The 15,365-nt window shown below is 42.7% G+C and overlaps 1 protein-coding gene across 2 annotated transcripts in view; it reads left to right on the top strand.

Annotated features, from left to right (window-relative positions):
• Positions 1-9,989: 9,989 nt before the first annotated feature.
• The window catches only part of LOC116968299 (probable protein S-acyltransferase 23), a 44,665-nt gene continuing 39,289 nt past the window's right edge, over positions 9,990-15,365 (top strand). For both annotated transcript variants that reach the window (XM_033015063.1, XM_033015152.1), the window contains exons 1-2: positions 9,990-10,294; positions 10,705-11,108. In XM_033015063.1, the coding sequence (XP_032870954.1) occupies positions 10,173-10,294; positions 10,705-11,108 (526 nt within the window). In that variant the 5' untranslated portion in view covers positions 9,990-10,172. The remainder of the gene's footprint in view (positions 10,295-10,704; positions 11,109-15,365) is intronic.

Raw genomic sequence — 15,365 nt, 5'->3', positions numbered from 1 at the left:
TCATATCCCTCTAAGCCTTTCCTATCCACATACCTGTCCAAATATCTTTCAAGTGTTGTTATTGTACCTGCATCAACTACTCCCTCTGGCAAAGAGCATATCAAGATTAAATACCATATGCACATTATTACACACAGATGTCATATGTTACATAAGGTATACAAAATACTACAGTTAGAGATAAGCATCTAGAATCTAAATCTATCTGCAATTGATATAGTGCTCAGTCCTGAGGAATTCAGACTGAATATTTTCTACAATGCCACACAATGGGCGTAATAAACAGTTGGTACATATTTATTCTCCTGAGAAATCTATATCAACATCTGGAATCACTGCATAAAACATATCTCAGTACTTTGCGGGTCACTGCAAGCCCACAAACCCCTGCATTTGGCAGAAGTATCAAGTGGGAGATCACAAATCACTTGCAGCATCCTGTGGAATGTTACATCCTGCTGCTTTGACCTCGAATGTAATCCCAGGTAACTTCTCTGTTTCCCTTTGCTCGGAAAAAATATGAATAAGCTGTATCTATCCCTGCATCATTACAATAAGAGAGGCTGACTATTAAAATATTTAGGCAAATGCTGGAAATATGAAATAGAAACGTTAGTAATATTCAACTGTGGAAAGAAAAATGGGGTCAACATTTCTGGTTGGAAGACTGTGTCAATTGTGATGACAGAAAATGACAGGAAACGATGTAGAGAGGATAAAGAATTTACACAATTCTGAGAAGAAAATGGGTTTGTTAGGAAAGTATGATTCTTGTTTACTTGAAATATAGGTAGGATGTAAAGCATGTGGTTTTATACATTAATTAGAAATTGAAGTGGAAGGATAGTGTTGAAAAATTAAGTGAAGACAAGGTTCCAGGAGACCATCAGCAAAGAGAGAGACAAAAGGATTGCCTATCCGTAAAGGGCCTGTCCCACTTGCATGCGATTGCGTGCGTTTGGCGCGACCAAACGGAAGCGGAGTTCGCGCGAAGTTCTCGCTAAGTTCGCGCGTGACGTCATTTACGTCGTGCTTACAAATCAGCTGGGCAGGAGGCGGGCCGACTGAATTTGGGCGTCACACGGCGTCGGGTGGTGACGTCATCATGCAACGCCACGCCGGGCTGGTGAAGTCATCACACAACGCCACGCGCTAGTCAAGACGCTGCGTACGACGTCAAGACGCTGCGTACGGCCGCAATGCACCTGCGTGCATACGCAGGCCGACAGGCCGTTGGTGCACGAAGATTTCGGTCACTGCAGGAATTTCGGAGCCCCGCGCGATATCGGGACCAGCCCCGCACAAATCCATACCCCTCCGCGCTTCTAAGTGGGACCGGCCCCGCGCGGCCATACGGTGCCCGTACGCCTCAAGCGACCACGAGGTCGCGTAATTTGCGAGTCAAGGTCGCGTAAGTGGGACAGACCCTTAAACGAGCAAAAATAATGTTATTGAGGTGTGAGAGAGGAGTGTTGGAATAGGCTCTACAAATAACACAGCAGCATTCAAGTATACTCTCCAGTAGGAATCCTTAGTCAAACTCTCACTTGTAATGGATAAAACCCAGAGAGCTTGATTCTGTAAACAGGAACCACACAGTAAGACATAGGCTACCGATGTTTAGACTTCAGACACCTCGTAACATGGTGAAGTAAAATAGAAAGTGCTGTACAAAGGAAATATGTGCAGTTCATGCTCCATCTGTTGATTCTAATTCTCATGTGCTTTTCTTTCTATGGCGTTAACTTCAACGTGGATTATTTTTTATAATTAATCAGACATGGGGTCATCTAAAATCAATGTCCCGTCTGTTATTTAAATGTTAGACTAACCATAATTGAGAACAAAATACTTGCAGCTACTTAGAGTTATGAAGTGGATTTCAACCTAACCAAAGAATTCTAAAGCTAATCAAGACAATCTCATTGTTCCTGTTGAAAATGCCAGATAAACATATGGTCCCTGAGTGCATGAAATTACATATGTTTTAAATAAAGAGCTTAATTTTAAGAATGAAAGATGATAAATCATCTTCCTAATCTTAAACATGTCCATGCAATGACCTATCACATGTTACATACATTTAAACAGAATGTCATTGTATTCAAGAGAGAGTTAGATATAGCCCTTTGGGCTAACTGAATCAAGGGATATGGGGAGATAGCAGGGTCAGGGTACTGATTCTGGATGATCAGCAATGATCATATTGAATGGCGGTGCTGGCTCAAAGGGCCGAATGGCCTACTCCTGCACCTATTTTCTATGTTTCTATGTTTGAAGTCTCATGCAAAAAAAAAATTTAACTTTATCCTTGTCTCATATTTGTAATTAATTTCACTATTCCCCAACTAAAAATTCTCTGACTTGGTAGTTTAGTGGAGATGTTTTTATAACTACATACAAGGGGAACAGCATTGATGTTATTTCAGCATCGATAGCCACAGTGCTTTTCTATTATAGTATTAATCATTGTGCCAAACTGTTATTAGAACATTCTTTTTCAACTAAATTTTATGTTTTTAAATGCATGAGGGATGGAAACCCTCTTCCGATTTTGGACAGCAGCATCAACAGTAAGTATTCCCAGGTCAGATATAGCACAGGTTGGAGACTAAAGTAACTTCACTCTGCATTTCCCGAGTAATTGATTCCACCTTTAAAAATGACCTCCTTGGATTTTACTTGTACCAGTCCATAAACGTGGCCTCATTGTGTGAGATTGCCCATTTGGCACCATTTGGAAACAGCTTTGTGTTGTGGGCGTATATTCAATATTAACAAGCAAGGGCTGCCCAAATACTGTAGCGATCAGATAGAAACTGATTGCAGTTGGTATGAATTGATTTAGAGCCATGGAAAGAATGTCCTAATATATCCTAACTCACCTCTTACTTTTACAGGTTTATGTTAGCAGTAATACCTTGGCATTCAATCAACAAGTTATAAATGCGTGTTATTTAACATGATAAATATCAATTGTTTTTATATTACATCTGAGTGTAATAGCTATTTCAACAGAAACTAATGTAGCAGCTGATTAATGTCCTATCAAATGATAGCATAGAAATCCAAAAGCATCACATTATGCAGCAGTCATTTTTTTCTAAAGTGTAACATTATTCTGACCATTTCTGAGTCACCCCAAATGTTTGACCAAGCACTTTCAGTCATAAATCAGCTTTGCAAACATCTCCTTGTCATTTTTTGCGTGTGTTGATGTCACTTTCTGTGCATTGCTTTTGGGAACATAATAGAGGAAATTAGGTATCCCACTTTATTTCAAACATCTTGAATCATATATTCAAGTAGCTACACTTTCTAACTTTGGGCATGGGTAATCGTTTCTCATATTCAAGTCATGATGCTATTTTATAGGACTTTGGTTAGACTGGAGTATTAGGCTGGGTTTGAAGTATTGTGTGCAGTTCTGGTCACCCTATTACAGGAAGGAGGTGGAGGATTTGGAAAGGGTGTACAGGAGGTTTACCAGAATGATGCCTGGATTAAGGGGTATTAGCTATAGGAAGGGGTTAGACAGACTTAGATTGTTTTCTCTAGAATGCCAGAGTATATGAAATTATGAGGCATAGATAGGGGAGGCAGTCAGAACATAGAAACATAGAAACATAGACAATAGGTGCAGGAGGAGGTCATTCGGCCCTTCGAGCCAGCACCGCCATTCATTGTGATCATGGCTGATCGTCCCCTATCAATAACCCGTGCCTGCCTTCTCCCCATATCCCTTGACTCCACTAGCCCCTAGAACTCTATCTAACTCTCTCTTAAATCCATCCAGTGACTTGGCCTCCACTGCCCTCTGTGGCAGGTAATTCCACAAATTCACAACTCTCTGGGTGAAAACGTTTTTTTTCACCTCAGTCTTAAATGACCTCCCCTTTATTCTAAGACTGTGGCCCCTGGTTCTGGACTCGCCCAACATTGGGAACATTTTTCCTGCATCTAGCTTGTCCAGTCCTTTTATAATTGTATATGTTTCTATTAGATCCCCACTCATCCTTCTAATCTCCAGTGAATACAAGCCTAGTCTTTTCAATCTTTCCTCATATGACAGTCCCGCCATCCCAGGGATCAATCTCGTGAACGTACGCTGCACTGCCTCAATCACAAGGATGTCCTTCCTCAAATTAGGAGACCAAAACTGTACACAATACTCCAGATGTGGTCTCACCGGAGCCCTATACAACTGCAGAAGAACCTCCTTACTCCTATACTGAAATCCTCTTGTTATGAAGGCCAACATTCCATGAGCTTTCTTCGCTGCCTGCTGTACCTGCACGCCAACTTTCAGTGACTGGTGTACAAGGACGCCCAGGTCTCGCTGTACCTCTCCCTTACCTAACCTAACCCCATTGAGATAATAATCTGGGATTAATTGAGAAATAATCTGGGAATAATTGAGAAAATAACCTTTTTTTCCAGGATGGAAAATCAAACGTGAGAGGGCATAGCTTAAAAGTGAGAAGGGAAAAGTTTAAAGGAGATGTGCGGGGCAAGTCTTTTTACACATTGGTGCTGAGAGTCAGGAATGTGCTGCCAGGGGTGGTGGTGAAGGCAGATACAATAGTGGCATTGAAGAGACACTTGGATAGGTACATGGATATGCAGCGAATAGAGGGTTATGTGAAGGCAGATAAGAGGTCTGAGCATCAATGTTTGGCATGGATATTGTGTGCCAACACCTTGCTTTTTCTGCCTATCACCTATCAGCCCGTCTCACTATCTTCCCTATACACTCAATTGTGATGCAGGCTCTCGATCTGAAATGCCATCCACCCCTTTTCCTGCACCGATGTTGCTTTTTGACCCACAGTGTCCCACCGACAATTTATGTTTTGTTCCAACCTCCAGCATCCACAGACTCTTTTGGCTCTATAAAATTTTATTTTTTTTCTGCATAATTGTTTTGCTTTCTTGTTTTTAATGATTTAAAAGTGATTTCAGTTTCAAGCTATATCATTTAGTTCTAAAATATACTGAATAATTACTTTTTTTAATGTTGCAGTCATTTTTAAAAATCTAATAAGGAACTGCACATGCCGGTTTATACCGAAAAATGTCAAATTTATAACATAATACTTGGATTTGAAAGTCCATCTTGAAGGTATAACTTTTGTTTTTTTTATTGTCGTTGTTTAGTCATTTGAATACTTCTGAAAATCAAGGGTTTTCAGATACATCCAAAGGCTTTAATAGCTTGTGTAGCTTGCAAAACCTGGGGACATGGTTTTGTTAACTGCCCATGATCATTTCTGCCCTTTGGGGTCCAGTCTTGTTTCTTGCCTACCCTGGGGAAAGCTTTACATCGCACTCAGTCCTTGTATAATTCAGGATTTGAAACATACAAAATGTGGTGACATTGGGGGATTCATAAAGAGAAAATATTACCTTTTTTTCATATGCACTGACAGGCAGCAAATGGCAGGCAAAACCAGTGAGCAGAAGACACCAAGATGGAGACACAAGGGAGACAGCTCCAATGGAGACACAAGGGACTGAGGATGCGAGAGTGTTGAACAAAAATAACGTGTTGAAGGAACTCAGCAAGTCAGACTGTATCTGTGGAAGGAAATAGTCAGATGATGTTTTGGGTTGGGACTGCCTGGCCTGCTGAGTACCTCCAGCACTTTGATTTTTTGCTTGTTTGTTCCAATATTTAATTCTATGGGCATTTGGTCTGTTATCCACTTTTTCAATTGGAAACAGATTCAAAACAATGGGCCAGCATGCAATAGAGTAAAATTACTGCATGATTTTCCCTGTTTTCCCTCTTGCCACCTCTCTCCACAAACTTCTTTTAAATTAGATTAGAGACACAGTGCAGAAACAGGTCCTTTGGCCCACCGAGTCCGCACCGACCAGCGATCCTTGCACATTAACATTATCCTACACACACTAGGGACAATTTACATTTATACTAAACCAATTAACCTACAAACCTGTACGTCTTTGGAGTGTGGAAAGAAACCGAAGATCTCAGAGAAAACCCACGCGGTCACGGGGAGAACGTACAAACTCCGTACAGACAGCACCCGGAGTCGGGAGCTTCGATCACCGGCTGTGCGAGCTTCCATCGCCCTGCCTGCGGATGGTTCGACTGCCCCGTCCGTGGGAAAATAAGGAGGAAAGAAGGTAAGACTTTATTGCCGTCCAACACAGTGAGGAATGTGGGGGAGCCACTGTGGTGGATGTTTATGTTACCTTTTACGTAGTTGTGTCTTGTTGCTTTTTTCTGGTATGACGGTATGGTAAATCAAATTCACTGTACCTTAAATGGTACACATGACAATAAAGGACCATTGAACCATTGAACCCGGGTCTGGTGTTATAAGCGCTGTTAGGCAGCAACTCTACCGCTGCGCCACCACACCACCCTTGTATGGCATAACATGTCTAATGAGCCACTGGTCCATATGCCCATATCTCCATCAGAATTATTGTCATTGTTCGGCCTAAGAATGCTCAGGCTTTGGTCATTCATTTCTAACCACCTCACTCCTCATGGAATTGCCATTGCTCTTCAGTCTTCACTTGCTTTTCTGTCCCCGTAATTGTCATGGCCTTTATTCATCTAATGTACTTTTGCCCACTTCTTCCACACTTATGAGATTTGTTCTTCACCAAATATACAATAGAGGGTGCTAGTTGCTCACAAGTTGAAATCTCATGCATATTCACATTTTAACTTCAGCAAACTACATTGACCAGCAGGATTCCAGATTTGATTCACAGCTAATATTTACCAGATTGTCAAAGACGTTTCCTTAACTATGGCCTGATAATGGCAAAAAAAACTTACACTTAAATTTTGGAAAAATGCATCTACCCCAACTCTTAAAATGTGGATCACAGGCATGTCTGAGATGCTACATCTTGAAGATATGACTCGTCTTAGCAGGAAATTCAGAGCAATTTTCAAAGGTATGGTCTCCTTTCATTGATTCATTACAAGGATAGTATGGTGCAACACAACTTCGGAATTAAACCGATTTACGGACAGGGTGATGGGTGTGGTGAGAAATGTAGCAGGTATATCAACACTTTTTGGTCTTTTTTTTAATTATTATTTTTCGTTTTGGTCTTCTTATTTTTTTTTAAGTTTTTACTTATCCATTCTGTGATTACACTCTTTTTTATTATTTTAAGTACGTTGAGTGTGTAGTCAGGGGGCCTAATCTTTTTATGTGTGGGGGGTGGTGGGGGGGAAGGGGGAAACTGCTTTTCGAGTCCCTACCTGGTCGGAGGGGTTGCCTTCCTCCGAGCAGCGACTTCGACCTGTCCTTGCGGCCTACCAGCGGGTCCTGGAGCGACGTTTCCATGAGGGGACCTGGCCAGAACATCGGCTTTGGCGGCGGCGCAGAACATCGGCTTTGGCGGCGGCGCAGCGCTGGAGCGCTATTGCGGAGCGGGCGATGCCTTTCCTGGGTCGCCGCGCTGGAACTCCGGTATGCTGGGACCGCCGATAAGAACATTGTGGAGCCGCGGTTCTGTGGAGCGGCCAGCTGCGACGCTGAACGTTACATCCCGGAGCCTGGGATCTCTTGCTGAGATCGCCAGTGTGCGGAGCTCCGTCCGGCGCGGTCTGTTGGCTTGAAAGCCGCGGTCTCCGGTGGGAAGGCGGCCGTTCCTGGCACCCCAAGCCGCTGGGGGTTCTCCCGACGCCGGAGCACCATCACCCGGCAAGAACATCGGGCGCCGTGGCGGCGACTGTGGAGGCCTCAATAGGCCCGACTTTGGGTGGACAAGAGGATGGGGACTGGACTTTGTGCCTTCCCCCACAGTGGGAATCACTGTGGGGGGATGTTTTTGTGTTGAACTTCTTTTTGAATGCTGTGTTGTATTTTTATTGGTGTGCTGCAAGGACATCAGAATTTCCCCTGAATAAGGGGATTAATAAAGTTTAATCTAATCTAATCTAATCTAATCTTTCTCTATTTTTATATTTCATTTTTGTCAAATTTAAAATGTAAGATGCACAATAAAAATGTATTTTGTCATATGCCGCGGTTTATACTGCTGTACACTGCTTCTAATAAAAATATTAATTTAAAAAATAAAAAAATCTTTACCAGATTGTATGGTTATATGATCAATCCTTCTGACTTCATAACAACAGTCTTGAGCAGAAAATTAAATTTGACCATTTTCACTGTGGTTTTCTTCCAAACACATTGCTGGAACTTTCATCAGTAAACTGTTGCAATGCAGAGAGCAGATTGACATATAGACCGAAAGAGATAAACCCCAGAAATGGCTCTTCAGCCCACAAAGTCTTCATCAACCACCAATTTACAGTAATGCTATCTTAATCAGGTTTGATTTCTATTCAATTCTCTCCAGAATCTACAAGTCACCTACATAGAATGGGGGAGTTAAGGGAGTCAGTCGGCAATCTTTGGGATGCGAAAGGAAACTGGAGCACTCAGAGAAAACCCATATAGTCACAGGTTGAATGTGTAAACTCCACACACAGACATGACCCAAGGTCAGGATTGAACCAAAGTCTCTAGTGCTGTGAGGCAGACACTGTAATGTCCTATTCTTAAAAGGGCGATATACTTAAAGCAATAATAATTGTTCACAACTAATATTCTGTAGGGTATACATTTTGTCATCCTACACAGAGGTTCAGAGGCATAATACTGCTTTCTTATTGGTTTTACATGCCTCAAAACCAATTGTTGACTGGAGTCGAACATGAGTGTAAACTTTTCCAAGTCCAATGGATCACTCTGGAAATTCGACTGGGCAATTACGGTTATGATTTTCTCCAACATGTTCCTATCAAGTCACATCATCCCCTGTGTGTTAGCACAGTATTGACCAAGTTATTCCAAATTGCCCATCATTGAACACTCTTAGCACGCCGGTTTTAATAACGACACTCCAGGATGGAGCTACATTCAGGTTGGTTCCTGTACGCAGATTGACTCCTTTGTGCAACCACCACCCACCCACCCATCCACCCACCATGTCTCTGGCCCGATGATGTACACCCAGGCTTTATCCTCACTGTATAAGTATGTAGGTAAAGAGTGGTGATCTTGGCAAGGCACCGGGCAAATGAAGTGTCTGCGAAGCTTCAGCTAACATAACTTGACATCATCAGGATCCAAAAGTAAGTGAAAAGGACAAGATTGTACCTTTGCCTTGAAGAAAAGTGCTGTAACTGTGCTAATAATTGAACATCCAAATTCATTGAATACAAAAGGCAAGCAAAGAGAGTTGTAAGTGTACCAATATCTTTGACATTTGGTATGTCAGAGAGGATTCTCTTGAACTTCTACAGGTGTACAGTGGAGAGCATACTGACTGATTGCATGACGGTCTGGTTCAACAACTTGAATGCCCAGGAGCGAAGAAGACTGTAAAACATCTTCCCAGTCACTGCCCAGTCCATCACGGGTTCTGACCTCCCCACCATCGAAGGGATTTACTGCAGTTGCTGCCTCAAAACGCCAGCCAGCATATTCAGAGACTCACAACACCATGGCCACACACACATTTTACCCCTGCCATCGGGAAGAAGGTACAGGAGCCTGAAAACTATAACATCCAAGTTCAGGAACAGCTTCTTCCCTATAGCCATTCGGATATTAAATACACTACAACCTCAAATAAGCTCTGAACTACATAAACTATATATATATATCGGGTGCAACAGCATCTATGGAGCGAAGGAAATAGGCAACGTTTCGAGCCGAAACCCTTCCGAAACGTTGCCTATTTCCTTCACTCCCTAGATGCTGCTGCACCCGCTGAGTTTCCCCAGCACTTTTGTCTACCTTCGATTTTCCAGCATCTGCAGTTCCTCCTTAAATATAAAGTTATCTCATCTGATTCGGTAAAATTACTCTTTGGCCTGGGAGCTGAGACCATTACATTGTGGAACCCCTCTGGTCACCGGGAGAGGGCAGCCCAGGTAAACCTCCCCGATCTGCCATCGGGTGTTAAAAAAAAAAAAGGTGCAATCCTCCTCAGTCCTTTCTTGTCAATGTCAGGCACACACACGGTGCCAGGCGGCATCTTGGTTTCAAGGATTTACATCAGGACTCCGGCTGTACTTTATACAATGGTTTCGGACCGCTTGCACCCACTTGTGCTGAAGGTGCACCAAATATACTAGAGGAGCTCGGACGAGTTCAGTTGCAGACATGCAGGCGGATCGCCGTCCTTCCTCCCAGAACAGTGGATGCCAAAGAGCCCGGAGCGGCGGTGCTCAAGGACTGCAAGCTGGGTACAACTGGCAGCATATAGTCCCTGCTCTAGTAACCGGGTCAGTCCTGCTGCCCATTTGTAAACGCGTTTCCCTTTTCCTCGTTTAACCGTTCATTTCGTTTATTTTTATTTCTCTGCATTTACTTTCGTTCTCGCCTGCAAGGTTTCCTGGCCATGTCCTTCTTTAACATGTAATGAGAACAAGAAGGGGTTCGGCCCGAAACGTTGCCTATCTCCTTCGCTCCACAGATGCTGCTGCACCCGCTGAGTTTCTCCAGCACTTTTGTCTACCTCTGATAACAAGGTGTAGTTGCGTTCAGAAAGAAGTCGTGTATACAGAAAGTGTCTTTATAAATAATCCAAGTCTATCTGCAGTGTTTAATGAAAATGACTCAGATGCTCAGAATTAAGTATAATTGCAACGATTAGTATTAAAAGTATTGAAGACAATTCTTGTTTTTTTTCTAGGAATGTGACGGGTTTGCGGAAATTAGCAGAGCTAGAAGTTGTGCAAGTTCTGAGTGAGTACGATGAGAAAGGGCACACTCTTGTGCACTGGGCAGCGCTCACAGGATCGGCGTCTCTCCTGAGTTACTTGGTGCTAAGGCTTCCTGTAAATCTTCCCACCCGCTCCGAGCCGGTGCAGCGACCTATTCATTGGGCTGCAGTGAAAGGGCACATCACTGCCGTAGACATATTGTTACAAGCTGGCGTCTCGCCGGATGAGAGGGATCAGAGAGGATGTACTCCGTTGATATTAGCTTCGCAGTTCGGACACATTGCCCTCTGTTGCCACCTGATGAGGAAGGGAGTCAGTCTCCAGGTCTGTGACAGCCAAGGTGACAATGCATTGCACTGGGCAGCATCTCAAGGTGAGGTGTAACTGGTTTTGCCTGCGATGCACACGAATAAAAATATATAATTTCATGTTTTTCTTTACTTGTGTAAAAGATATATGTACTCCAGCAAAAAAATCGTTTTGATGATTTACAGCTAAATTGACTTTTTTTAACAACCATAAAAAGGAATGTAATGTCAACCGTTCAGGATCGCACTGTAATCAGAGATACTGAGCTGCATTTGCTGTCCATGATAGTCATTTATTTATATAACGTTTCTCTTCATTTAATGTATTATTAGCATTTAGAAAAGTTCATTTTATTTTCCGTTCTCAATTTAATTATCAGACTTGGATTTGATGAGATCTGATGAGATTTGAGATTATTGTTTTTTCAGGAGGTGATCTAAAACAATGAAGAGTTAACCCATGTTTACACCCAAACTATTCTCCTCTTGTAACGTAAGAATATTTAAAGTTGCTTGGGTGGCATGGAATATTTTATTCACAGTTGCAGACTGACATATGATGAAAGAACGGATCGACTGGGCTTATATTCACCGGAATTTAGAAGGATGAGAGGAGATCTTATAGAAACATATAAAATTCTTAAAGGATTGGACAGGCTAGATGCAGGAAAGTTTTTCCCAATGTTGGGGGTGTTCAGAACCAGGGGTCACAGTTTAAGAATAAGGGGTAGGTCATTCAGGACTGAGATGAGGAAAATCTTTTTCACTCAGAGAGTTGTGAATCTGTGGAATTCTCTTCCACAGAAGGCAGTGGAGGCCAATTCACTGGATGTTTTCAAGAGAGAATTAGATATAGTTCTTAGCGCTAACAGAATCAAGGGATATGGGGATAAAAGAGGAACGGGGTACTGATATTGAATAAATTAAACGAGAACTTACCAGTTTGAAGTTTGATCTTGATTTTATGAGGAGTTACGATGAGCGATTACGTGAAGAAGGGCCGTCCGTCTGCGTGCGCGTCAATCTTCAAAGCAGCGGTGTTAAATCACAGATAAAAAGAAGACCTGAGAATAGTAAGATTGTGAAGAAACTAGAACTTCCATATGACCTTGATAGTATGAGGGTGGGAGCGGTGGGCACGTAATCGCTCATCGTAACTCCTCATAAAATCAAGATCAAACTTCAAACTGGTAAGTTCTCGTTTAATCTTACTATTTTACTTCGGAGTCACGTGAGTGACTACGTGAAGATTTGAAAGCTCTGTGATTTTACGCCGGTTACGAATCCAGGCGTCACACACTGAATGGATTGACCATGGATGCGTGTAATCATTAAAGCATTCAGACATTACGTAGTTAAGTAAAGACACTGATGCTTTAAATGAAAGAAAGGTTTTTTTTTTAAATAGTTACCCCTCCCAACCTTGGAGGGAAACAAGGGAACAGAACTTAAAATGGTACGTGCAAACACCCCCGGTCTGGTTATGAGTTTGTTATAAAACCGGTGGACCGTTCATTCATTCGTCCATCCTGCAGCCACTAGGATGACGTCAAGGGGCACGTCCATAGCTCTTGCTGCCGACGTAGATGCAGCCCTGGTGGAGTGAGATTTAACAATATAAATGTTCACTCCTGCTACTGCCATTACCTCTTTTGTCCATCTGAAGATGATTTGAGTTGACACCTTCTGGTGTGGTTTTTTATGGCTGATGAGGACAGATTGTTCTGAGCCTCTGAGGTTCTCCGTAACTCTCAGATAGTGGTGTTAGTATGTTACCACACACACAACTGTTGGTCCTCTGGATATCCCAAGAACTGGATCTTCATCCCTGGCATTCCTGGCCTGCTCTGTTTTATCAGGTTCCTGATTATGAATATTATGTTGTTCATATTGGTGGTCATGTAGTCCAACCGTAGCTTTTGCAGTGTCTGGACTCTTTGTGCTGTTAGTAGTGCCATCAGCATACCACCTTCAGGGTTAGTTATAGGCGGTCCCCACTGTCAAAGTAGGGTTAGTATCACGCTCACATCCCATGTGTCCGTGTACCTTGGCCTTGGAGGTATTAAATTGTAAATTCCCTTCATGAATTTTGTTGTAAAGGGGTGCGTTCCTATCGACCCGTGCCCTGCTTCCAGCATCAGATCGGGGGAGAGTGTGCCTCTGGCACTATAGATTGCACTATAACTTTGTTTATAGTTATAGTACAGAGTTGATAGGAACTCCAAGACATCTGTTATCCGAACTGTGTTGTATTTGTTCGGACAGTCCTGTGCCTTGAAATGCCCTCTTCAGAATCTGCAGACCAACAAGTTAATACGTTCATGTAGTGGATGATTGCTCCCTGTAACTGGGTTCACTGTACCCAAGGTTCCTGCTCTTGGGTACAGCCATAACTGGCTGGACTATAATTCCCAAAACATTTTGGGAACCAGGCTTGAGTAAGCCAATCTGGCACTACCAATATGCCTGTGGCTTAGTCTTGCTTGATTTTGGTCAAGCATCGGTTTGTGAGACAAATTGGCGGAAAGCATACATAAACATTCCTCCCCAATTGAGGGAGAAAGCATCCACTGCCTTTGCTCCTGGATCCAGCTCGCAGGACACATATCTGGGTAACTGATGGTTTAGTCTAGATGCAAACAGATCAATATCTGGTATGCCAAATCGTGTAGTTATTTCATTAAATACTGTCTGATTCAACATCCATTCTGTGTTGTTATTAAACATTCGTGATCCAGCATCTGTCACCGTGTTATATCTACCTCGTAGATAGACCACTGTAACCCAAATATTCCTCTCAATACACCAGTGCCAAATGAGGTTCGACAATCTGTCGCAAGATACAGATTTTACACCACCCTTGTAATTGATATATGCCACCGCTGTGGTGTTATCAATCTGAATTTGAACAAGCACAGGTTGCATGTTGCTACAGAAAACCTTGAGTCCATATTGTTCCCCCAACAATTCTGGGTAATTGATTCCATGTGTTGGGGAATTACAGACTCCTGCTCATTCCATCTGCCCCCACAGCTCTAGACTGTGTTTGTGGCTCCCCATCCTTAGCCGCTTGCATATGTCTGAAGAACCACCGATGGCTTTTGAGCAAAATTTCCCTTGAGCTGTCTCACGTTCGTTATCCACCATAGTTATTCAACAATGGCCTCTGCTGGCAATCCATAGTTTTGCCAATTTGGCCTGCATGGATTCTGAGTGTTCGTTCCTTTGCTTGCTGTAAATTCTGGTAATGCAAAGGCCCGTGACGTACTGTTGGAAATGCAGCTACTATTTGCCAATTACACTCGCTGTTTGCCTGATAGATGGCTAGTATTTGATGATCAGGTCATAGCAGGCTTACTTAAATCTTGGTGTTTGCCCCTAGGCAAAGTCACCAACATATTTACTGTGTTTGATAGTAAATCCTAGGTAATCAATTACCCTTGTAGGTGTCAATTTTGATTTAACTGGATGGATGAGGTAACCACATCTTTCAAACAGGGTTTTGGTTTGCTTTGACTGATGCTTCTGCCAATTCTTGGTGACTCCAAAATGAAAAGTCCTCCAAATGTGCCATTACTATGTGGTTCTGAGACCTTTGTAGACCCAGAATTGGTTTCCGTAGTTTAGTCAATAGTCTAGGAGCTGATGGCAACCCATTTGGCAGAGCCATGCCATCCAGTTAAACTTCAAATATCTCCTGTTCTTAGTGAATAGACACCGAATAGTATGCATCTTTGAGGTCGATGCATGCCATGTGACCATTTTATAGGAAGCTCCTATAAACAGTTGTTAGACCGTAACAAAAATTTACTGTTCTGAAAGTCTATACTGCACATATGAGTTAAACGTGGATGAAGTGACATCCTCCATATGTCACCTGTCCTGAAAGGCAATCCTGCCCATAATACTGGGCCTGCCTCGAAGACAACTCCGGTCTGAGTTCCAAGTCTGCTTGGAACCTATGTATGTTGTGCAGTAAATATAATCACGTTATTATCTGTTTTTTAAACCAGATCTGAAATTCATGTTATTGTCATTTTGAACAAAAACACAAGAGTAAAAATTACCAACATGTAACTGGTCCACAATCCCTTGTTTCAGTAAACCCAGACCCACCTACCTCCATGGCTACCGGTGGTCTTGTGGTAAGCCCAACGGCCCCTGATGCGGGTTCCTTTTCTCTCCTTGATTGGGAGTAGGACTAGGGAGTGTGGATTCCATGTTTCTCCTGACCTCTGCTTGGGTCTTGGTCTGAAAAACCTCATCATACTGAGCCTGCCTTGTAGGACAATTCTGGCCATAATTCTGAGTCTGCCTTGAAA

Source organism: Amblyraja radiata, chromosome 1 (genome assembly GCF_010909765.2).
Source record: "Amblyraja radiata isolate CabotCenter1 chromosome 1, sAmbRad1.1.pri, whole genome shotgun sequence".
NCBI classification, from domain to species: domain Eukaryota; kingdom Metazoa; phylum Chordata; class Chondrichthyes; order Rajiformes; family Rajidae; genus Amblyraja; species Amblyraja radiata.
The sequence above is the reverse complement of the archived record's forward strand: the minus strand, read 5'-3'. Positions and strand labels throughout refer to the sequence as shown.